The sequence below is a fragment of the Perissodus microlepis genome, chromosome 16, assembly GCF_051167445.1.
Source record: "Perissodus microlepis isolate ML-2025 ecotype Zambia chromosome 16, ASM5116744v1, whole genome shotgun sequence".
Classification (NCBI taxonomy): Eukaryota; Metazoa; Chordata; class Actinopteri; order Cichliformes; family Cichlidae; genus Perissodus; species Perissodus microlepis.
In genome coordinates, this window is record NC_140476.1 from 19,938,737 (window position 1) to 19,955,000 (window position 16,264).

The 16,264-nt window shown below is 37.2% G+C and overlaps 2 protein-coding genes across 3 annotated transcripts in view; both read left to right on the plus strand.

Moving 5' to 3' along the window:
* Positions 1 to 207: 207 nt before the first annotated feature.
* Positions 208 to 16,264, plus strand: part of LOC146370797 (uncharacterized) — a 25,184-nt gene continuing 9,127 nt past the window's right edge. Inside the window, exons 1-3 of the mRNA XM_084908250.1 lie at positions 208 to 482; positions 4,060 to 4,392; positions 4,474 to 4,737. Coding sequence (XP_084764376.1) covers positions 440 to 482; positions 4,060 to 4,392; positions 4,474 to 4,737 — 640 coding nt within the window. The 5' untranslated portion in view covers positions 208 to 439. The remainder of the gene's footprint in view (positions 483 to 4,059; positions 4,393 to 4,473; positions 4,738 to 16,264) is intronic.
* Positions 8,956 to 16,264, plus strand: part of piga (phosphatidylinositol glycan anchor biosynthesis, class A) — a 28,642-nt gene continuing 21,333 nt past the window's right edge. Inside the window, exon 1 of one of the 2 annotated variants that reach the window (XM_084908242.1) lies at positions 8,956 to 9,059. The gene's annotated coding sequence lies outside the window, so the exon portion shown is untranslated. Of the gene's footprint in view, positions 9,060 to 9,937; positions 9,996 to 16,264 lie in introns of those variants that run through there. The other variant, XM_084908243.1, reaches the window with a different exon arrangement.

Below are 16,264 nucleotides of genomic sequence, written 5' to 3' on the forward strand. Positions count from 1 at the left end.
GGGAGCGCGCGTGTGTGTGTGTGCGCGCGCGCGCTTACATGTCGTTGAGAACATTTACAATAACAACTACAACATCACCCATTTCAAATAAGATTGTGTTGCATACATTTATGCTGCAAGTCTCTAGTGTCCAAACCCACGAGTGTTTTAATATTCTTTGTCCTCAGTAGGTGGCGAGACTTTCGCCGCGTTAGTTATTGATTTCCTTTTATAGGCGTAGTGTGACGGTATTCCGGAGAGGACTTTCATTTCCCAATAACACGAGGTTTAAGTGGAGTGGTTTGTGTCGAGGCGCACAGAAGTTACAGAGCTCTCGAAAATGTAGCGTCAGAAAGTGTTGTCAGAAGGAGCAGATTAGGACAGCAGACTAACACAGATTATCAATCGCAATCTGGGAAGTACAGATTACCTCTAGCAGCAGTCCACCCGTGGAGGAATTATGCGTTTTTTCCTGCTCTCCGCGTTTTTTGTGGTGTCCGCAGGTAAGTCTTCATGCCAATCAAATCATTTAAATGCAAAGAGATTTATGTCGTTCTCTTCTCATAAAAAGGGTACACATCAGAAATGCCAGTGTTGATTCTTCAATGTTAGCAAATCAGCACTACTTAGTGTTAAATTTATAACGCTAAGACCGGTGTAGAAATATTATTGGCACTGCTCAGTGTTAATCAATTAAGTAGGTCAGTCAATCTTCAACTTCAAAAGTGTTGATTTAACACAAAACATCTTCACGATGTTTCTTGAGTGTTAATTCTGCATTATATTTGCTGTAAATGCTTAAAAGACCTTCATCTGTTAATCGGTTGTCCGTTCCCAGATCACACGTTCATGTCAGCTTTTAACACAAAAGTAAACTCTTGAACTTAAGAAGTTAAGACTTAATGCTAGTCGTGAGTTTTATGCTTCCCTCCCTGTTTCAGCTCATAGCTGGGTTCCCTTGACACCTCTTGGAGGTATTCAGCAACACACTCCCAGTTTGCTTGTTTATTCCGAGCCTTGTTGCATCAACAGTCCATTACGACATCTTTGGTCAGGATGTTATGTTATGATTTTTCTTACAAACACAGCACAGTGTATTTAACATTTTTTCAGTATTTGTCACACTGTACATTTTTTAAAAAGTGTTGTGCTGTTATGCTTAAATTTGTTTCACTTCTTTTGGGAATGCTGATCTGTTTTGAGGGTTATCTTTGTATGTCGCGCACTTATGTTATTATGAATACCCAAACACTTTGTTAGTTGAGACTTAATCTTGGGTGGAGCAATTCTAGTCACACTTACAATGATACTGAAAATTTTTAAATCTTGGATACCATATGGAGGTTATCTTAGCAGAAAAAAATCTTACTTGTTTACTGTACATGAAAAGCTATTAATATGCTAGACAGATTGTGTTTGTGTATAGATGGAACTCAGATGGAGCTGGGACAGGGGTTTTAGTGCTCCACATGTTTGCTTTATGCGCAAAGATCCCCAGTTTGATTGCAGGAGCTCACTCTTGGCAGCCTGGATCAGAAAATCCAGTGAAGAATTTGTGCCAAATCAAGCACAGATCCGTCCACCTGGGGAGTAGCCAAAAGTACTAATGTGTGACCTAGATGAAGTTAAGACCACATTCAATGAGTAACACAATCATAAATAGTTTAAACAATTCAATTACATGTTCTGCTACAGCAATTAAAAATACCACAGTGTAAGAGCTGTTTGAAAAGCTGTTCTTTTATAATCAAAACTGGATTAAAAAAGCTCACACACATTTTTGTGTACACACATTATCACCTTATGAAAACTACATCATACAATTTCTAATAGTCTTATTAGGACAGTTACATAATCATGTTAATTTTCGCACAGCTCTTACCTAAAAATCAGAAAGGTGAATAACTTGCGTGGGTAGAAATGCAAAGCAATAAAATCTATAGTGCGTGACATCCTAAAAGACGGTTCAAAGTCAGTTCAACCTTGACTCATTCACCCAGATTCCCAGACGTGGATTAAAGCTAACCCTGAACTAAAAGACTAAAAGAGCTCCATCGCAAAACATTTCTAGTCCACGCTTTATCTGTGAAACTGAAAGTTTTAAGACTTATGAAAGCTTTAGCTCTTCCTTTATCAAAGACATTGCAAACGTTTTTTTGGTTTTTTAAATCATACTTTTAGCTATGAGCTAAAGTGGGAGTAACTACTGGGCTGCTGTGGTAAAGTCTATTAGATTACTTAAGGTTCACATCTTTTAACACTCACAAAAGTTACAGTTTGTTTTCCTTTTTAGCAGTGAATGTTTATAGAAAGTTTTTTCACTAATGTCACGTGATTGGAAATGTGTTCTTCTTCAACTGTAAACCACTGTTAAAACAGCCTAGGGTGTTAAAACAACAAGGTCAAGTTCAGGTCTAACCTGTATAGGAAGGCAATCATTTGTTTTTAGTTCTTTCATTTTAGTATTTGTTTTAATTCAGTTTGTACGTAAGATTAAACAGTCAATAATAAAAATCAAATTATGTGTTAAATATGGTACAATTACATGTAGTTATACATATAAAACTCATACATTTTTAGTATTTAGTAATGACTAAGCCTAATGCGAATCCTCAGAGATGCAATTTGAATGCACATATATACATTCTCCCCAAAAAATCTGAAATCTTTCTCATCAGAATCGAGAAATTCTTTGATTAAAAGAATTTGATTCTTTATAGATACAGAAACAAACACGCCTACATTGTAAAATCCAGTAAACAGTCACAGAAGACCTTTGCCTTGACTGTTTTAATTATTTTAGTTTATTGGAGATGACCTGAACTGTCAGGTCAGAGCTGTCTGTTTACATCGTCTGGTTATCATCAGCTCTTTTCTTTCGATGTCTTTTCTTTATTCAATCTGAAGAAATGCAAACAAATTGAGGCTCAAATCTCTAACGAGGAGTGGTTGTGCAATCATGTCTTAGTTTCATGCCTAAACCAGCACATGTTGCTAAATTCCATGTAGCAATTGGCACAATAGAAGGGATTATAATTTGAATATAGAAGTATTTAGGCAGTTATCACTTGAAGTGTAAAAGAACAACAGATGGGAAACATGAAACACACAAACAACTGTGTTGATATCCTGGAGATTTATCAGAAAGTGAAACAAGAGTAACAAACATTAGTGATTGTGTGGATGGTAAATGAAAAATGTGGCGTTGCCGGATGGATTGTTTTAAATGTACAGTTGTGAAATATGCTGATTGTTAATATTTTACAGGGAGGAATGTACTCAGCTAAACATTACACAAGCGCTAGGTGAAAACAACTAGAGCAGCTTTAACTATTAGTTACTTGCTTAGTTCATTACACTCATTATAACCTAGTAAATATAACAAACCAGCTCTGTAGTATCAAAGAAATAAACTCATTAGAGTCAAAGAAATGAAACAGGATCTGACAACTTTCTACTGCAGACTAATGGCATTAAATCAAACACAGTTGATATGAAATCAAAACAAACTTTATTTTACTTGAATTATTAGGATTAACCTAACTGAATAACTTATTTCCTGCATTCTTTCATTTATTCACTGTCTTTCTACACTCTTAAATGAAACAACAATATAAAGATATGTTTCTTGTTCTCTTTATTGGTATCATTTTTATTTTCCCCAAATGTTTCTGCCTAGATTTTTTTTTAATAAATAAAATAGATGCTTGCAAATAAAAGGTCGGCCACTTCAGAACACTTGATTTCGTGCTGTTTTTGTACTATTAAAAACTCAAATCACTGAATTGTGTTTTAATGATTATGTCTGGTCTTTTAGAAGATGCAACAAATCCTACATATAATGCACAGTCGGGAGTCACTGGTTATATCTCCATGAGAAATATTTCAATCTGAAAATGACTCTAACAGCAGAGCTGTAAAGCCCACAGAGTTGTACCTCAGTTTCTCTGTGATTATTTAACTTTTGTGAAGCAGCAAGTTCTGTGTTTTCTTATTTTGTCAAGTTTATTTTTGATAATTTAATGCAGACATCGTGATTCTGATAACTGGATTTATGATTGGTCATCTTTTCTGTCGCAGGTGATGACATCACTGTCACTGTCAAAGGCTTTGAGAAAGACGATGTGCTCCTGCCATGTGACTGCCCTAATAGAAATTCAAATAAGGACTTCAAGTGGCAAGTGGAAGAAGATGAGAAGAGATGGGTGAAACAAAAATTGATCTTCAGATATAATGATGGGACCTTAGATTTTAAAGACAACCTGTCCCACCGATATGAAACATTTTTTTATAAGGACAGCAGTAATTGTTCGGTTCTATTAAAAAACATCACAAAAGAAGACCAGGGAAAATACAGTTGTCGTTTTTATTCTCCACTATACAGACGTTTTTATGTGAATCTTGTAGTTTTTGGTAAGTCATCCATTGTGGATACCAACAGTATTTTAATACTCATGAAATTTCATAATTTTAACAAAAATCATCTCTCACCAGGGACACATACTTTTCAGCACAGTGAGACTCGCCCAAATGGCGAAAACGTTTACCAATGTGTTGTAAAGCTTGACAGCTACAAAGAGCCTAACATTCAGTGGACTTTGAATGGAACGTGTCTGTCAAATTCAACCACAACTAACATCTCTACCACATACAGCCTGGATGAAGAAACTGACGTCCACTATTTTCACAGTAGACTCGAGACTGAAAGCAACTTCCTCTCAGAGCCTACATGTCAAGTCAATGTCACATGCCCATCTGGTAATCATTCATTTTAAATTGTTATTTCAGCAAAGATGGATCTGAGGTGTTGCCTGGTACTTTTAAAATAAAAGTGCTCTGATATTAAATGCAAAAACAGTAACACTTATTATACAGGTAACTGTGGAACATTTCATAATATCAATTATTATAATTTCTTTTTTTCAGAGAGTGAAACAAGAATTTCAGATCCAGATATCACCCAAGACCCCAAACCAGACCCCTATTTCAGGATATTATGTAAAGGGGTCCCTGTTGTGTTGGTGCTTGGATTTTTGTTGATTTGGAGCCATCGTGGAACGTCTCACAGTGAGTTTCGTAACGCCACGTGAACTGCATTACTGGTTAAACCAGAGTGACTCTGTTGCTCTTGCTGCAGCTTTTTATCAGCCACTAACACTTTTGCTAGTGTTTGTTGATATTTGGCTTTGTTACTGTGTCTCTCCAATTATTTAATCTTTCATTTTCTCTTTGTGAAGGATTTTCCGGTGAGGGAAGATGTGTAAAATGGGTGTAAAATAGTGACTTCTCTCAGACGAGCTCCAAAGTGAAAATGGGAAAGTACTTTCTTCTGAGCCAAAGGAGGTGATTACTCACTGCTGATGCAATACTGGCTGTTTGAAAAATCTAGTTTTCATCTTTTGTTCCTGCTCATGGAAACTACATCTATTTTTTGGAAGCTAAAGGAGGAGGAGACTATTCCATTCATCAGATTTCCTTGTAAACTCTGAATTATATATACCAGATGCTAAGTGCCATATTTACATATTTTATATATGTACCATAACTAGTTTACTCAACATTATTCTGACATTGCTGCACTAATCGGTTATGGGCTTTATTTTCCCTAAGTCTAATATTTGTACCAAAATATTTTCTTGATGTTTATCTCAATGTACTTAAATACTAACTTGTTATGTATAAAATGTATATATTTTATTACCAAACTTAAGTTTCTGTGTAAAGGCTTCTTTTCTTTGATGACATGGAAAAATGTAATTTGTTCTTCTGTAACTGTCTTTTTGGTACATGGAGCACTGTGAATGTTTTTTTTAATACTTGTTTTTTTTTTCACTATTCCCTAAACCTACTTGTTTATAAATGTGTATAATGTATAGCTAATAGAAAAAAAAACCATTCAGGTGCCATGCAAGAAATAAGTAAATGATGCTGCTTAACTCAACTGTGAAACATCACTGTACTAAGTAGCCGTGCAGCTCTGGCTTTTTGGGAATTAGTTCATCAGCCTTGAAACTGCGACCGCAGTCAGGACAGTACGACAAAATTTGAAGAATGGAGTGTAATGAAATGTGAATGTGTGGCCTTTTCAGCACCAAAAAGAAAAGTATACAAAAAAGAGTAAAACAAACATTTTTGTCTTGTTTTTTACAAAGTTGTTGATAATGTTTGTTTCTGTTTAACAACCTGTATAGTTTTGTATCCTGATATATTGACGTATGATTTTTAATGTCAATTCTAACATTTTTAATAACCACATACAATAAGGTTGAAGTGTTGTTCACACAATACTGACAATAGAAACTGAGTGTGATTTACATCCACACGATCTACCTGAGATCTGGTCAGATATTTTGCAACACCTTTCTATATTTTTTCAAGATTGATTTGTAAAATTAAATTCAGCAATAAAGTTTTTTAAAGTTGTTTTTTTTTTAAACTGCATGATGGGTAATTTTTGTCCTTTTAAGAGCTTTCATTTCTCCTTTTTCTCTTTAATGAACACATGCACACCACATGCTTCAAGAAGAACACAGATCCTGTTTTTTTTTGTCCGGTGTAGCACACTTTCAGAGTACTCCATCACATGAAAGTCCTGCATGGAAAACTGCAGGATCCACTGAAAATTGTTCTAGTTGTGACAAAGAAACATCATGCAGTGGATGTCTGCTGTAGCTAATGTACAGTCATGTGACACAATCACATCAGGACATAATAAAAAAAAGATGGTCCTAAAATGAAGTAAATAAAACCTCAGATATTACACCGTTTCGTTTTTAAGTAGACACTAAGATTCAAAAGATTGTATAACCAGTTTATCATTGTGACTTTATCAGTCTCTCACATCATGAAGAAATATTTGACCGTCTGTTTGTTGAAAATTGTTTCCATTCATTGAGGTTTGCAGGGAGTCATTCGTCCATGGCTCTTTTGAGGTCCTGTCACAGCCAGTGAGTCGAGATGAGGGCTGAACTTTCGACTGAGCCATTACAACATATTTATTCTTTTCTTTTTAAACCACTCCTTTCTAGATTTCCTCTTGTGTTTGGAATCAGATGGCCTCACATTTGACTCTAGTAAATGGAGGAGTTCAAGGTGCCCAGGTTCTGTGGGTGCAAAGCAAGCTGAATTGATTGTCCCTCCATCGCTGTACTTTTCACTGAGTATGAGGCGGTCAAACGTCTTCACTTTGGTCTTATCTGTCCAAAGGACATTCCTCCAGAAGTCTTGTGGTTTCTTCAGGTGTGTGTCTTAGCACACCTGAATGCTCCAGACCAGCAAATTGCTCTAGTCTCTGCTCTCACTCTCTGAGGCTCAGTTAATCTGTAGATACCACACGTCTATAGGGAGACCAGATAGTTGTAACGTGGGTCAGTTGTAACACTTCCAATTTCTCCAATCAGGGAAACATCAAGTTTCAAATGATGTGATTCATTCTATACATGCCCAATTCAGTTCTTCTGTCACATGTGAAAAATGAGCAAATTTTGGCAAACACAGACAATTTAAGAAGAAGAAAAGTAATTTTTATGCCAAAAAGTAATTTTTAAAAAATTTATTTCAATTTCTAATAGCATTATCTGCTTTGCAGTTAAACTCCATCCATTCCCTTCCGCTTATCTTTTTCAGGGTCACAGGGGGCGCTGGAGCCTATCCCAGCTGTCATAGGGCGAGAGGCGGGGTACACCCTGGATAGGTCGCCAGTCTGTCGCAGGGCTAACACACAGAGACAGACAACCATTCGCGCTCACATTCACACCTAGTGGCAATTTGGATTAATCAATTAACCTATCCCCATAAGCTGCATGTCTTTAGACGGTGGGAGGAAGCTGGAGTACCTGGAGGGAACCCACGCAAACACGGGGAGAACACGCAAACTCCACACAGAAAACCCCAGCCTGATGATGGAATCGAACTCAGGACCTTCTATATGGTGATATATTCTGTGTAGGTCTTTAGTGCTAGTGTTTTAGCAGTTGTCTGTAATGTTAGTTAGTTCATGGCTATAGGAGTCTGGGTCAGCTGTAACAATAATGCAAACGTTACAACTTACCACACTATTACTTTAACTTATTTTAAACAAGTTAGGGCAATGACATCAGCAGAGAGAGGTTCACTGGTCACCTTTGTATATGCGGTTAATGCCATTGGCAACACAATTCCTCCAATGTTTGTGTTCCGACGCATACGTTATGCAGACCACTTTGTCAGAGATGGGCCAGTAGGAAGTATTGGTAGTGGAAATAAATCAGGGTGGGTGCAAGAAACAAATTTCCTCATCTTTCTGAAGCACTTTGCAAACCACACCAATGTAAGCCATGAAAAAAAGTAATTCTTCTCATGGACATTGCAATGGAATTGCACAACTACACAACTGGTGCACAACTACATTTTTTCAGCTTCATTGTTATATTCAAAAGTTGGTGCAAGAGTTGTAGGTTACAATGCCCATTGAGCCAATGAGGCCAAACTCAAGGAAGACCAACCAAAATGAATGAAATATTCAGTTGTTGAAAATTCCATAATTTTTCTTTTTTGGGGGGTTGGAATATGTTCAAAAGCTAGATTTCTGCATTCTGTCACACACACACGCATAGCTACATAAATAGTTCTAAGTGTATTCTGGTGTTGAATAAAAAAGATTACATGTTAAGATTTTGTCAGAACCCTTATTTCATTGTGTTACATTTCACCCCAGCATATGTTACAACTAACCCAGACTATGGGGTTAGTTGCAATATTTCACTCTTTGTGTTTAAGACCACACCATGCAATAAGTAATTGTGCTGCAGAGAAAATAGCTGTACTATTTAATAGCAGAGACATGTAAATACTTTGCATTACATTTTGAATCCACACCTTAAAAGAGCTCCAAGCTACAAACAGAAATGTCAAAAATGTTACAACTATTCCCGGTCTCTCCTAAAGATCTGGCGGTACACACCGTTAAACCACATGCCAGTTACTACGTTTCAAGTGACGTAGAGAACACCAGGAAGTAGCACAAGCGGCTAAGTGGCTAGCTCGAGGCTAGCATGTAGAAATGAAACCACATCTGGAAAAAGACTGATTTTCCACCCTGGGTAAGGCAGTTTGGACTGTGAAAGTGGTCAGATGCTTGTTAAGGTTAAATGCGAAAGGGCGTTTGTCGCCATGATTTAAACATAACAGGTGTAAGCTTCAGTGCATTTACGCTTTAGAGGAGTTTGCTACCTCACATCAGCAAATCTGTACAAGTGTTTTGATTCGGTTTGTGTTAATGGGTAGAAGTAGGAAACTTATACACATGGCAGTACTCACGGTTTGGGGTTGTCTATGAGCTGATATTATGGGCACACTGTGCAAACATGTATGTGATGATTAGGGATGGGTATCGAAAACCGGTTCTTGTTGAGAACCAGTTCCCACTGTTTCAATTCCTTGGAATTGTTTGCCATTTTTGCAAACGATTCCCTTATCGATTCCAGTCGCCCCGAATGACGTCACCGCGTTGCGGAGCGTCATTTACCTGGCAGGAAACATGGCGGCTCAAACGCTCAAAAGTTTGGTTATACTTTACGAGAACGGATGACAACAGGGCAACTTGCAATACTTGCAAAGTAGATATTTCATTTAAGGGAGGAAACACTACGAATATGCAAAAGCATTTGCTCACAAAACACGCGATGACCTGAAATGAATGTCGTGTTTTTAATTCTGCTCCGGACTCGTGAATCTCAACCCAGCAGCAGTGGTAACGTTTGCACGTCCTCTCCCGTTAATGCGGCAGGTAAATAATCAACTAACAGTGCATATTATGTTAGCGCGATCTGCCTTATTACAAAACCTGCCATTACTGTGCATTTAGGTGACCATGATGAGAGAGACAGAGTCTGGCTGGCTCAGATGCTGGCAGTTCTCGCTGCAGTCTACCGGTAGCGTCTCCTTTCAGGCCAGGATAGACGAATGTCACCGAGCAGTGACTAAGTTTGTGGTCAAAGGCTTGAACCTATTTGCCACAGCAGATGCCCCGATTTTCGGTAAGTGAATGTGTTTAATTGTAGGCAGGGACATTACTGGATATTCTTGTGTAATTGCTACAGAATAATTTATGTTATACTTTGTTATTGCTACAGAAGAATATTTATTTTGTTATTTTACATTTACTATTTTTTTTTCCTGGGGACCCTGTGACACCCCATGGAAGAGCCATAGGCTGGATCTCTTAAGATCTCACTGCTGGGTTTGTAAGGCCATGTTACTCCTAAATTTCTATCTTGTTCAAAGAGAAGATATAAAACAAAGTTCTAAGCTAATCGACCTTAGTGTTCTCCTTTTTTTAAAAAAGAATTGATAAGAGAATCGATAAAGAATCGAATCGTTAAACAGAATCGAAACTGGAATCGGAATCGTGAAAATCTTATCAATACCCATCCCTAGTGATGATATTCAGACTGCGCTGCAAAGGTTACTTTGGATGAATATGATAAAAGCAAAAGGTCAAAAGGTTTCTTCATATTCCAACTTTTTTAAATGTTACATAAAATGCAAAAACTCAGCTACAAATCTTCTGCAAAGTTTCCGATGTGCGGTTTTGTTGACAGTGTTTGAGAGGTGTTGACGTGTGGTGAGATTATTGGGTGTTGATAATGTTTTGGCCGCCCCATCAATGAACAGCAACCATGGTTCAGGACAGGTGGACCCTAGCGGGGATTTGTGACCTTTCAAGTGCTTCGAGGTGCACGGAGAAGTGGATACAAGTTAGAAGAGCAGACTACCACACATATTATAAATCACATGCTGGGAAGTACAGACTACTTCGAGCATCAGTCTACCCGTGGAGGAATCATGCGTTTTTTCCTTCTCTCCGCGTTTTTTGCGGTGTCTGCAGGTATGCACGTCTCCATGTCAGTCAAATTATTTAAATGCAAAGAGATATATGTCTTTTCCTGAAAATGTGCACAGAAATGCCAGTGTTGATTTTTCAATGTTAGAAAATCAGGACTACTTAGTGTTAAATTTCTAACCCTAACACAGTTGTAGAATATTGTTGACACTGCTCAGTGTGAATCAATAAAGTCAGTCAATCTTTAAGTCAGTGTACAGTAAAAACTTGTCTTCTGTGACACGTAAATAAGAGAGGTTTGCAGAGCTGCTGGATTAAAAATATCTCACACATTTATTATCTTATGAAAACCACATCCAACCAATGTCAAATAATCTCCTATTAGTCTTATTAAGACAGTTGCATAATTATATTAACTTTGCACAGCTCTTATCTAATAGTCAAAACATTAAACACTTGAATGGGTAGAAATGCAAAGGAATAAATTTTGTAGCAAATGACATCCTAAAAGCCGTATCAAGGTTAGTTCAACCTTGACTCGTTCACCCAGTTTCTCAGATGTAGATTAAAGCTAACCCTGGACTAAAAGACTAACAGAGCTTCATCGCAAAACATTTCTAGTCCACGCCTTATCTGTGATAAAAAATGGACTCATAAAATTTGCGGAACACAGCAGTGCACATTCTTTTCCTTTTTAGTGGCAAAACTTTCTATAGATATTTACCACTAATGTCTCATGATTGGAAATGTGTTCTTCATCAACCATATCATTCCACTAAACCACTGTTTAAACAGCCTAGAGTGTTTAAAAAGAAAAAGAAAAAAGGTTGAGTTCAGGTCTAACCTAAATAGGAAGGCAAAAATTTGTGTTTAGTTCTTTCATTTTATTTTTTTTATTCAATTTTTTTTATTAGTATTGATTGTTTAATCTTATGTGTTAAATGTGGTAAAGTTATATTCAATTTGTATTATATATAAAACTCATAGGCTTTTAGTATTCATTAATGTCCAAACTCGAGGTGTCAAACTCATTTTACACTGCAGGCCACAAAAAGCCCACTTTGGTGTCAGCGGGCTGGATCAGTGAAATTCCCTATTCTGTCAGTGTAAAGAAGTTACATATTTAACTGTTTTTCAATATAAAGAAAAAGCTCCTGTAACAAAGAAAGAAATCTGTCAGCATGACTCTTTGGAGTTAAATTATAAGAAATGTGTAAAATTACGTAAAGTTGTTTTTTGTTTTTTTGTTTTTCAACTGTGAGTGAATTTTGGTCTGAGAGTGACGGAACCTGCAGTTTAGGAATCTGTCAGATGTCATCTTTCAGCACCCGACGGCATGTCTGTGTACGTGCCCTCAAGTGAACGGGGGATTTGCACTTTGTGTTCACATCTTTTTCTGGAATCTGTTTGCCTGCTCTTTAATTTTTGGCTGTTTTAGCTGTTTGGTGATGGTTGAAACGTTTTTTTGAGCTTTTAACTGAGATTTTGACCTTTCTGTAGATATCACACTTCTATAAAGATCTGGCGGTACACCCCATTAAATCAGATGTTCTCCCTCTCATCAGGGGCATTGAGGTTCAACAGGCTAATTGTTTACTGCTTAATTACTTTGTGTAGTATAAATGGCCATAAGGTTTTCAGAAGTATGAAAAGCTGTAAAGCTTATGAAAATACAGTTAAAGTCCAAAATGTATGCCTTTGCTTGTTTGTGGTGAGCAGATTAAAGAAAAGGTTAAGAATTATAAATAGCTTCAGGCGCACATTCAGGCCTGTGACACTCATTCAGACAAGAGCCATGGCTCTGTGCTACATGCAGACATTTCTGCACCTCGGCCATTCAAACACACCTTGAATGTTAATAGTTTATTTTATGTAATATTCAATACTGAACTGTAAATTTAGGCTTTTTCAAGAAGCAATATTTTATTCAATGTTTTCATAAAGGCACTATTTTTATGGATTTGTTGCTACTATGGAGACACACATTTCAGGTTTAAGGCCTGGACAAGTTTGAAACCTTTTCCACAATGGAAAATGGCTGAAAATCAAAAGGGTATCACTTTAGCCAGCTCCTAATTTTATTTCACTTAGCTTTGCAGTCTCTAATATCATTGAAATGCAGTAAGAGGCTGCTCTTTTTACATTGTCACTCGTTCCTTCACTTTTTCCCCAACATGCTTGCACTTAAATCTGGTGCCCTGTCTCTCTGTGTACCTTGCTGTCTTCGGAACATCTGCCCCCTTTTCCTTTTTTCATATAGTGGTATAAGCCCAGTCTTTCATTGCATGTGACTGGCCGCAATGATGTGCCCATCAAAATAAAACCCGCTTCTTTTGATGTCTTTATCTTAGGGATGCAGCTATCAATTATTATTTTCTTATTTTTGTCTTGTCTTATTAATAGTCAAAAGACAAAAAAATGCAGGACTTTCAAAACAAACTGCTCATTGGTTTCTATTTTAGAAATTGCTAATTTCTTTTTGTTATGTCTGTCAAAAAAGGAAAAAGAAAAAAAAACGAAGCCCTTTGTATTTATCTGCCATATTAAAATTTTTATTTAAAAAAACATTTTCTTAAATTTAAAAATATATAAATACACTCAAGTACAGCCAAAGGTCAAAGCCAAATAACATAAGATATATGCACTCTAAACTAAGGCACAAACATAATGTACCTTTACCTTGTCTTTCTCAAAGGCTTCATATGTTTTTGTACATTAGTTTTAAAATGTGGAAACACATGTGTGAATGTGAACGAGTGACTTTGTGTCTGTAAGCCTTTAAAGGAGAATCTGGTGGCTATAATGAAGAGAAACAACCATATCAGCATTCTGATGTTTGCCCTGTTCTTTGATGCAAAGTTTTTGTGATGCTGAAAATAAGACATTATGATGGTGCAGACATTAATTAATATTAACAATAATTCGGAAACCTTCAGGTCAGTAGTGCAGAGTTTTACTGGCCCATATATATTTTTATTGGGTTTTAAAAAAGCTTTTATTTTCATATTTTTAAATATTAACGCAGTTTAGCACAATATTTTATATTATTTCACTTTCAATCTGAAAAATGTTAAAGCCTTGAAATAAATATTGTGTAGTACACCACATTCCCCCCTTTAGACTCACCCCTGCTTGCTGCAGGTGCGCTTCCATGTAAATTGGGACGGCTGCCATCAGCCTTTATACAGTAAACTGTATAATTTAAACATGGTATCAGACCAAGTTAACAGTTCATCTGCAGATTTTAATACAACTTTTGGAATCTTAGTGCAGATTTTTCTGTGTATAAAACAAACAGTGGTGGATGGAGCAGGTTCCAGTTTGCTTTTCTTCTCGTCAGAGTTTGTTGTTCAGGTGCTTTGATGAAGGGCTTCCGCTCGCTTTTTTCCCATTAAAGGTTTTACTGGTGATTGCAGGAACATGGCTGCTGTGTTGGACGCTACAAACACGTTTTCTCGGCTGTTAAGACAGGATTAAGAGACCGCATGCTTGAAGCACGCATTTTGAGACCTATTATGTCACAGCGATGCAACGACGGCTGTCCCAATCCGAAGTGTACTCCAAATGCGCCGTCGATTGCCCCAAATATCAAGCGTGGTCCACACGCTTCGTGGTCCCATATATCCCACAATTCATAGTGCGGCGGTGGATGTGGAATTTTGCCCAAAATACAGCAGAAGCGGAGCGGCTGAAGAGTAAACTGTCAAAAGTAAGTACTGAATATTATGTCACTTATTTATGTGCGAATGTTTAATAATGAAGAACATTACAACATTACTGTTGGCCACATGTTGGCAAAGTTATGTGACATTAGCAGTGTTTGTACTTTCAGCGTTAACTTGCTTTTAAAGCCTTTACTTTAAAATATATGCAGTTCAATAGTTGACCTTAATCTTACAGAGAATGTGATGATTTTATGGATAATTAAAGTCAGTCATATATCCACAAACACAACAAGCTGAAAGTCAGTGATGCTGCTCGGTTTGCAGTCCTGAATATCACGGCACAAGCAGGATTCACTGCACTGTTAATGTTAGCTATGTCATATTGCTGCCTCTGTTCCGTGGTGTCGAGCCAAACGGACTTTAACGTGTTTGAATGAGATGACAATTCACTCATTAAGCTGAAAGAAAGATTCTTTAATCACAGCAGTCACACATGTGTCCACTGTAGCATCTGGGAACTCTTCTTGTTTAGCACTCGTAATAACACAAACACTAAATCCTCCTTCTCTTGTGCTGTTTTGTAGCAGTGTATACACCTGAGACTGTCACCTGTCTGTCTGTCCTGCACTCTCTCTCTTTTTCTTTCTCTCTGATTGTGTAATAAAAGTATGAACATGTATTTATAAGTTACACTTGTGTTTGAATCCTGCAGCTTATCACACATTTGATTTCCATGTGTGACAACTGCAAGTGTCCAGAGTGAGGACAGACTGAGGGACCCACTGCTGTACATCTGTGAGGCTTTGCACCCCTGATGATCCACCAGGACAAACTCAGCAGTGTGTGAGGAAGAGGAGGAGGAAGAGCCAGCAACAGCTGACAGATGGAGAGAATAGACAGACTGTTCCCTGTTTGTGAAGGACTGCTAGAAAAGTTTAAAATAACTAATTGTCTGTCCTGAATCAGTCTTATTAGGTGATGTTCAAATAATTTTATCATTCCAGTGTTTTCAGTGTGGGAGAAAGTACTCAGGGCCTTCAAGTTACACACTATGAAAGGCAGAAACAAGTTTAATATTCAGAAACCTAAAGTATGTATCAGCAGCAGAATGAACCTAAAAATAAATGTTTGTTTCAGTTCTATGAAGCTTTGAGTATTTTGGATTAGTAGCACTGCTGTGTTTGTTGCATCATATTGCTGTAATTGTTTATATGCTTTATATATTCTGAGGTAAGTTGATCTATAGTGTTACATCATATTCTATAAGGATGTTATATGTTTGTATACTTTCTGCCCAGTTTGACCCATTTAGCAGAAGTCAGCCTGTTTAAGGCTCTGATATCTATTCTGCATGACTTAAAGCAGTTATGACATGGTATGATTTTCTCACCCAATAAAAGAATATTTCATATATCAGTCTACTCTTCATTTTATCAGAAATGTATCTGTCTATATCTGTCTCTTATGTATAATACAGCTATATATACACTGTCACAGATACTTGTCTTTGAGTGACGATTTAAGGAGATAGGAAATATAAATAACTGCAACTTGAATCTTTGACCCAGAGTTCAAGCTCACTGCTGTAATATATCCTGTAGTATGTATGTATGTATGTATGTATGTATGTATGTATGTATGTATGTATGTATGTATGTGTATGTGTGTGTGTGTGTGTGTGTGTGTGTGTGTGTGTGTGTGTGTGTGTGCGTGCGTGCGTGCGTGCGCGTGCGTGCGTGCGCGTGTGTGCGTGTGTGTGCGTGTGTGCGTGTATGTGTGTGCATGTACACGTGTACGT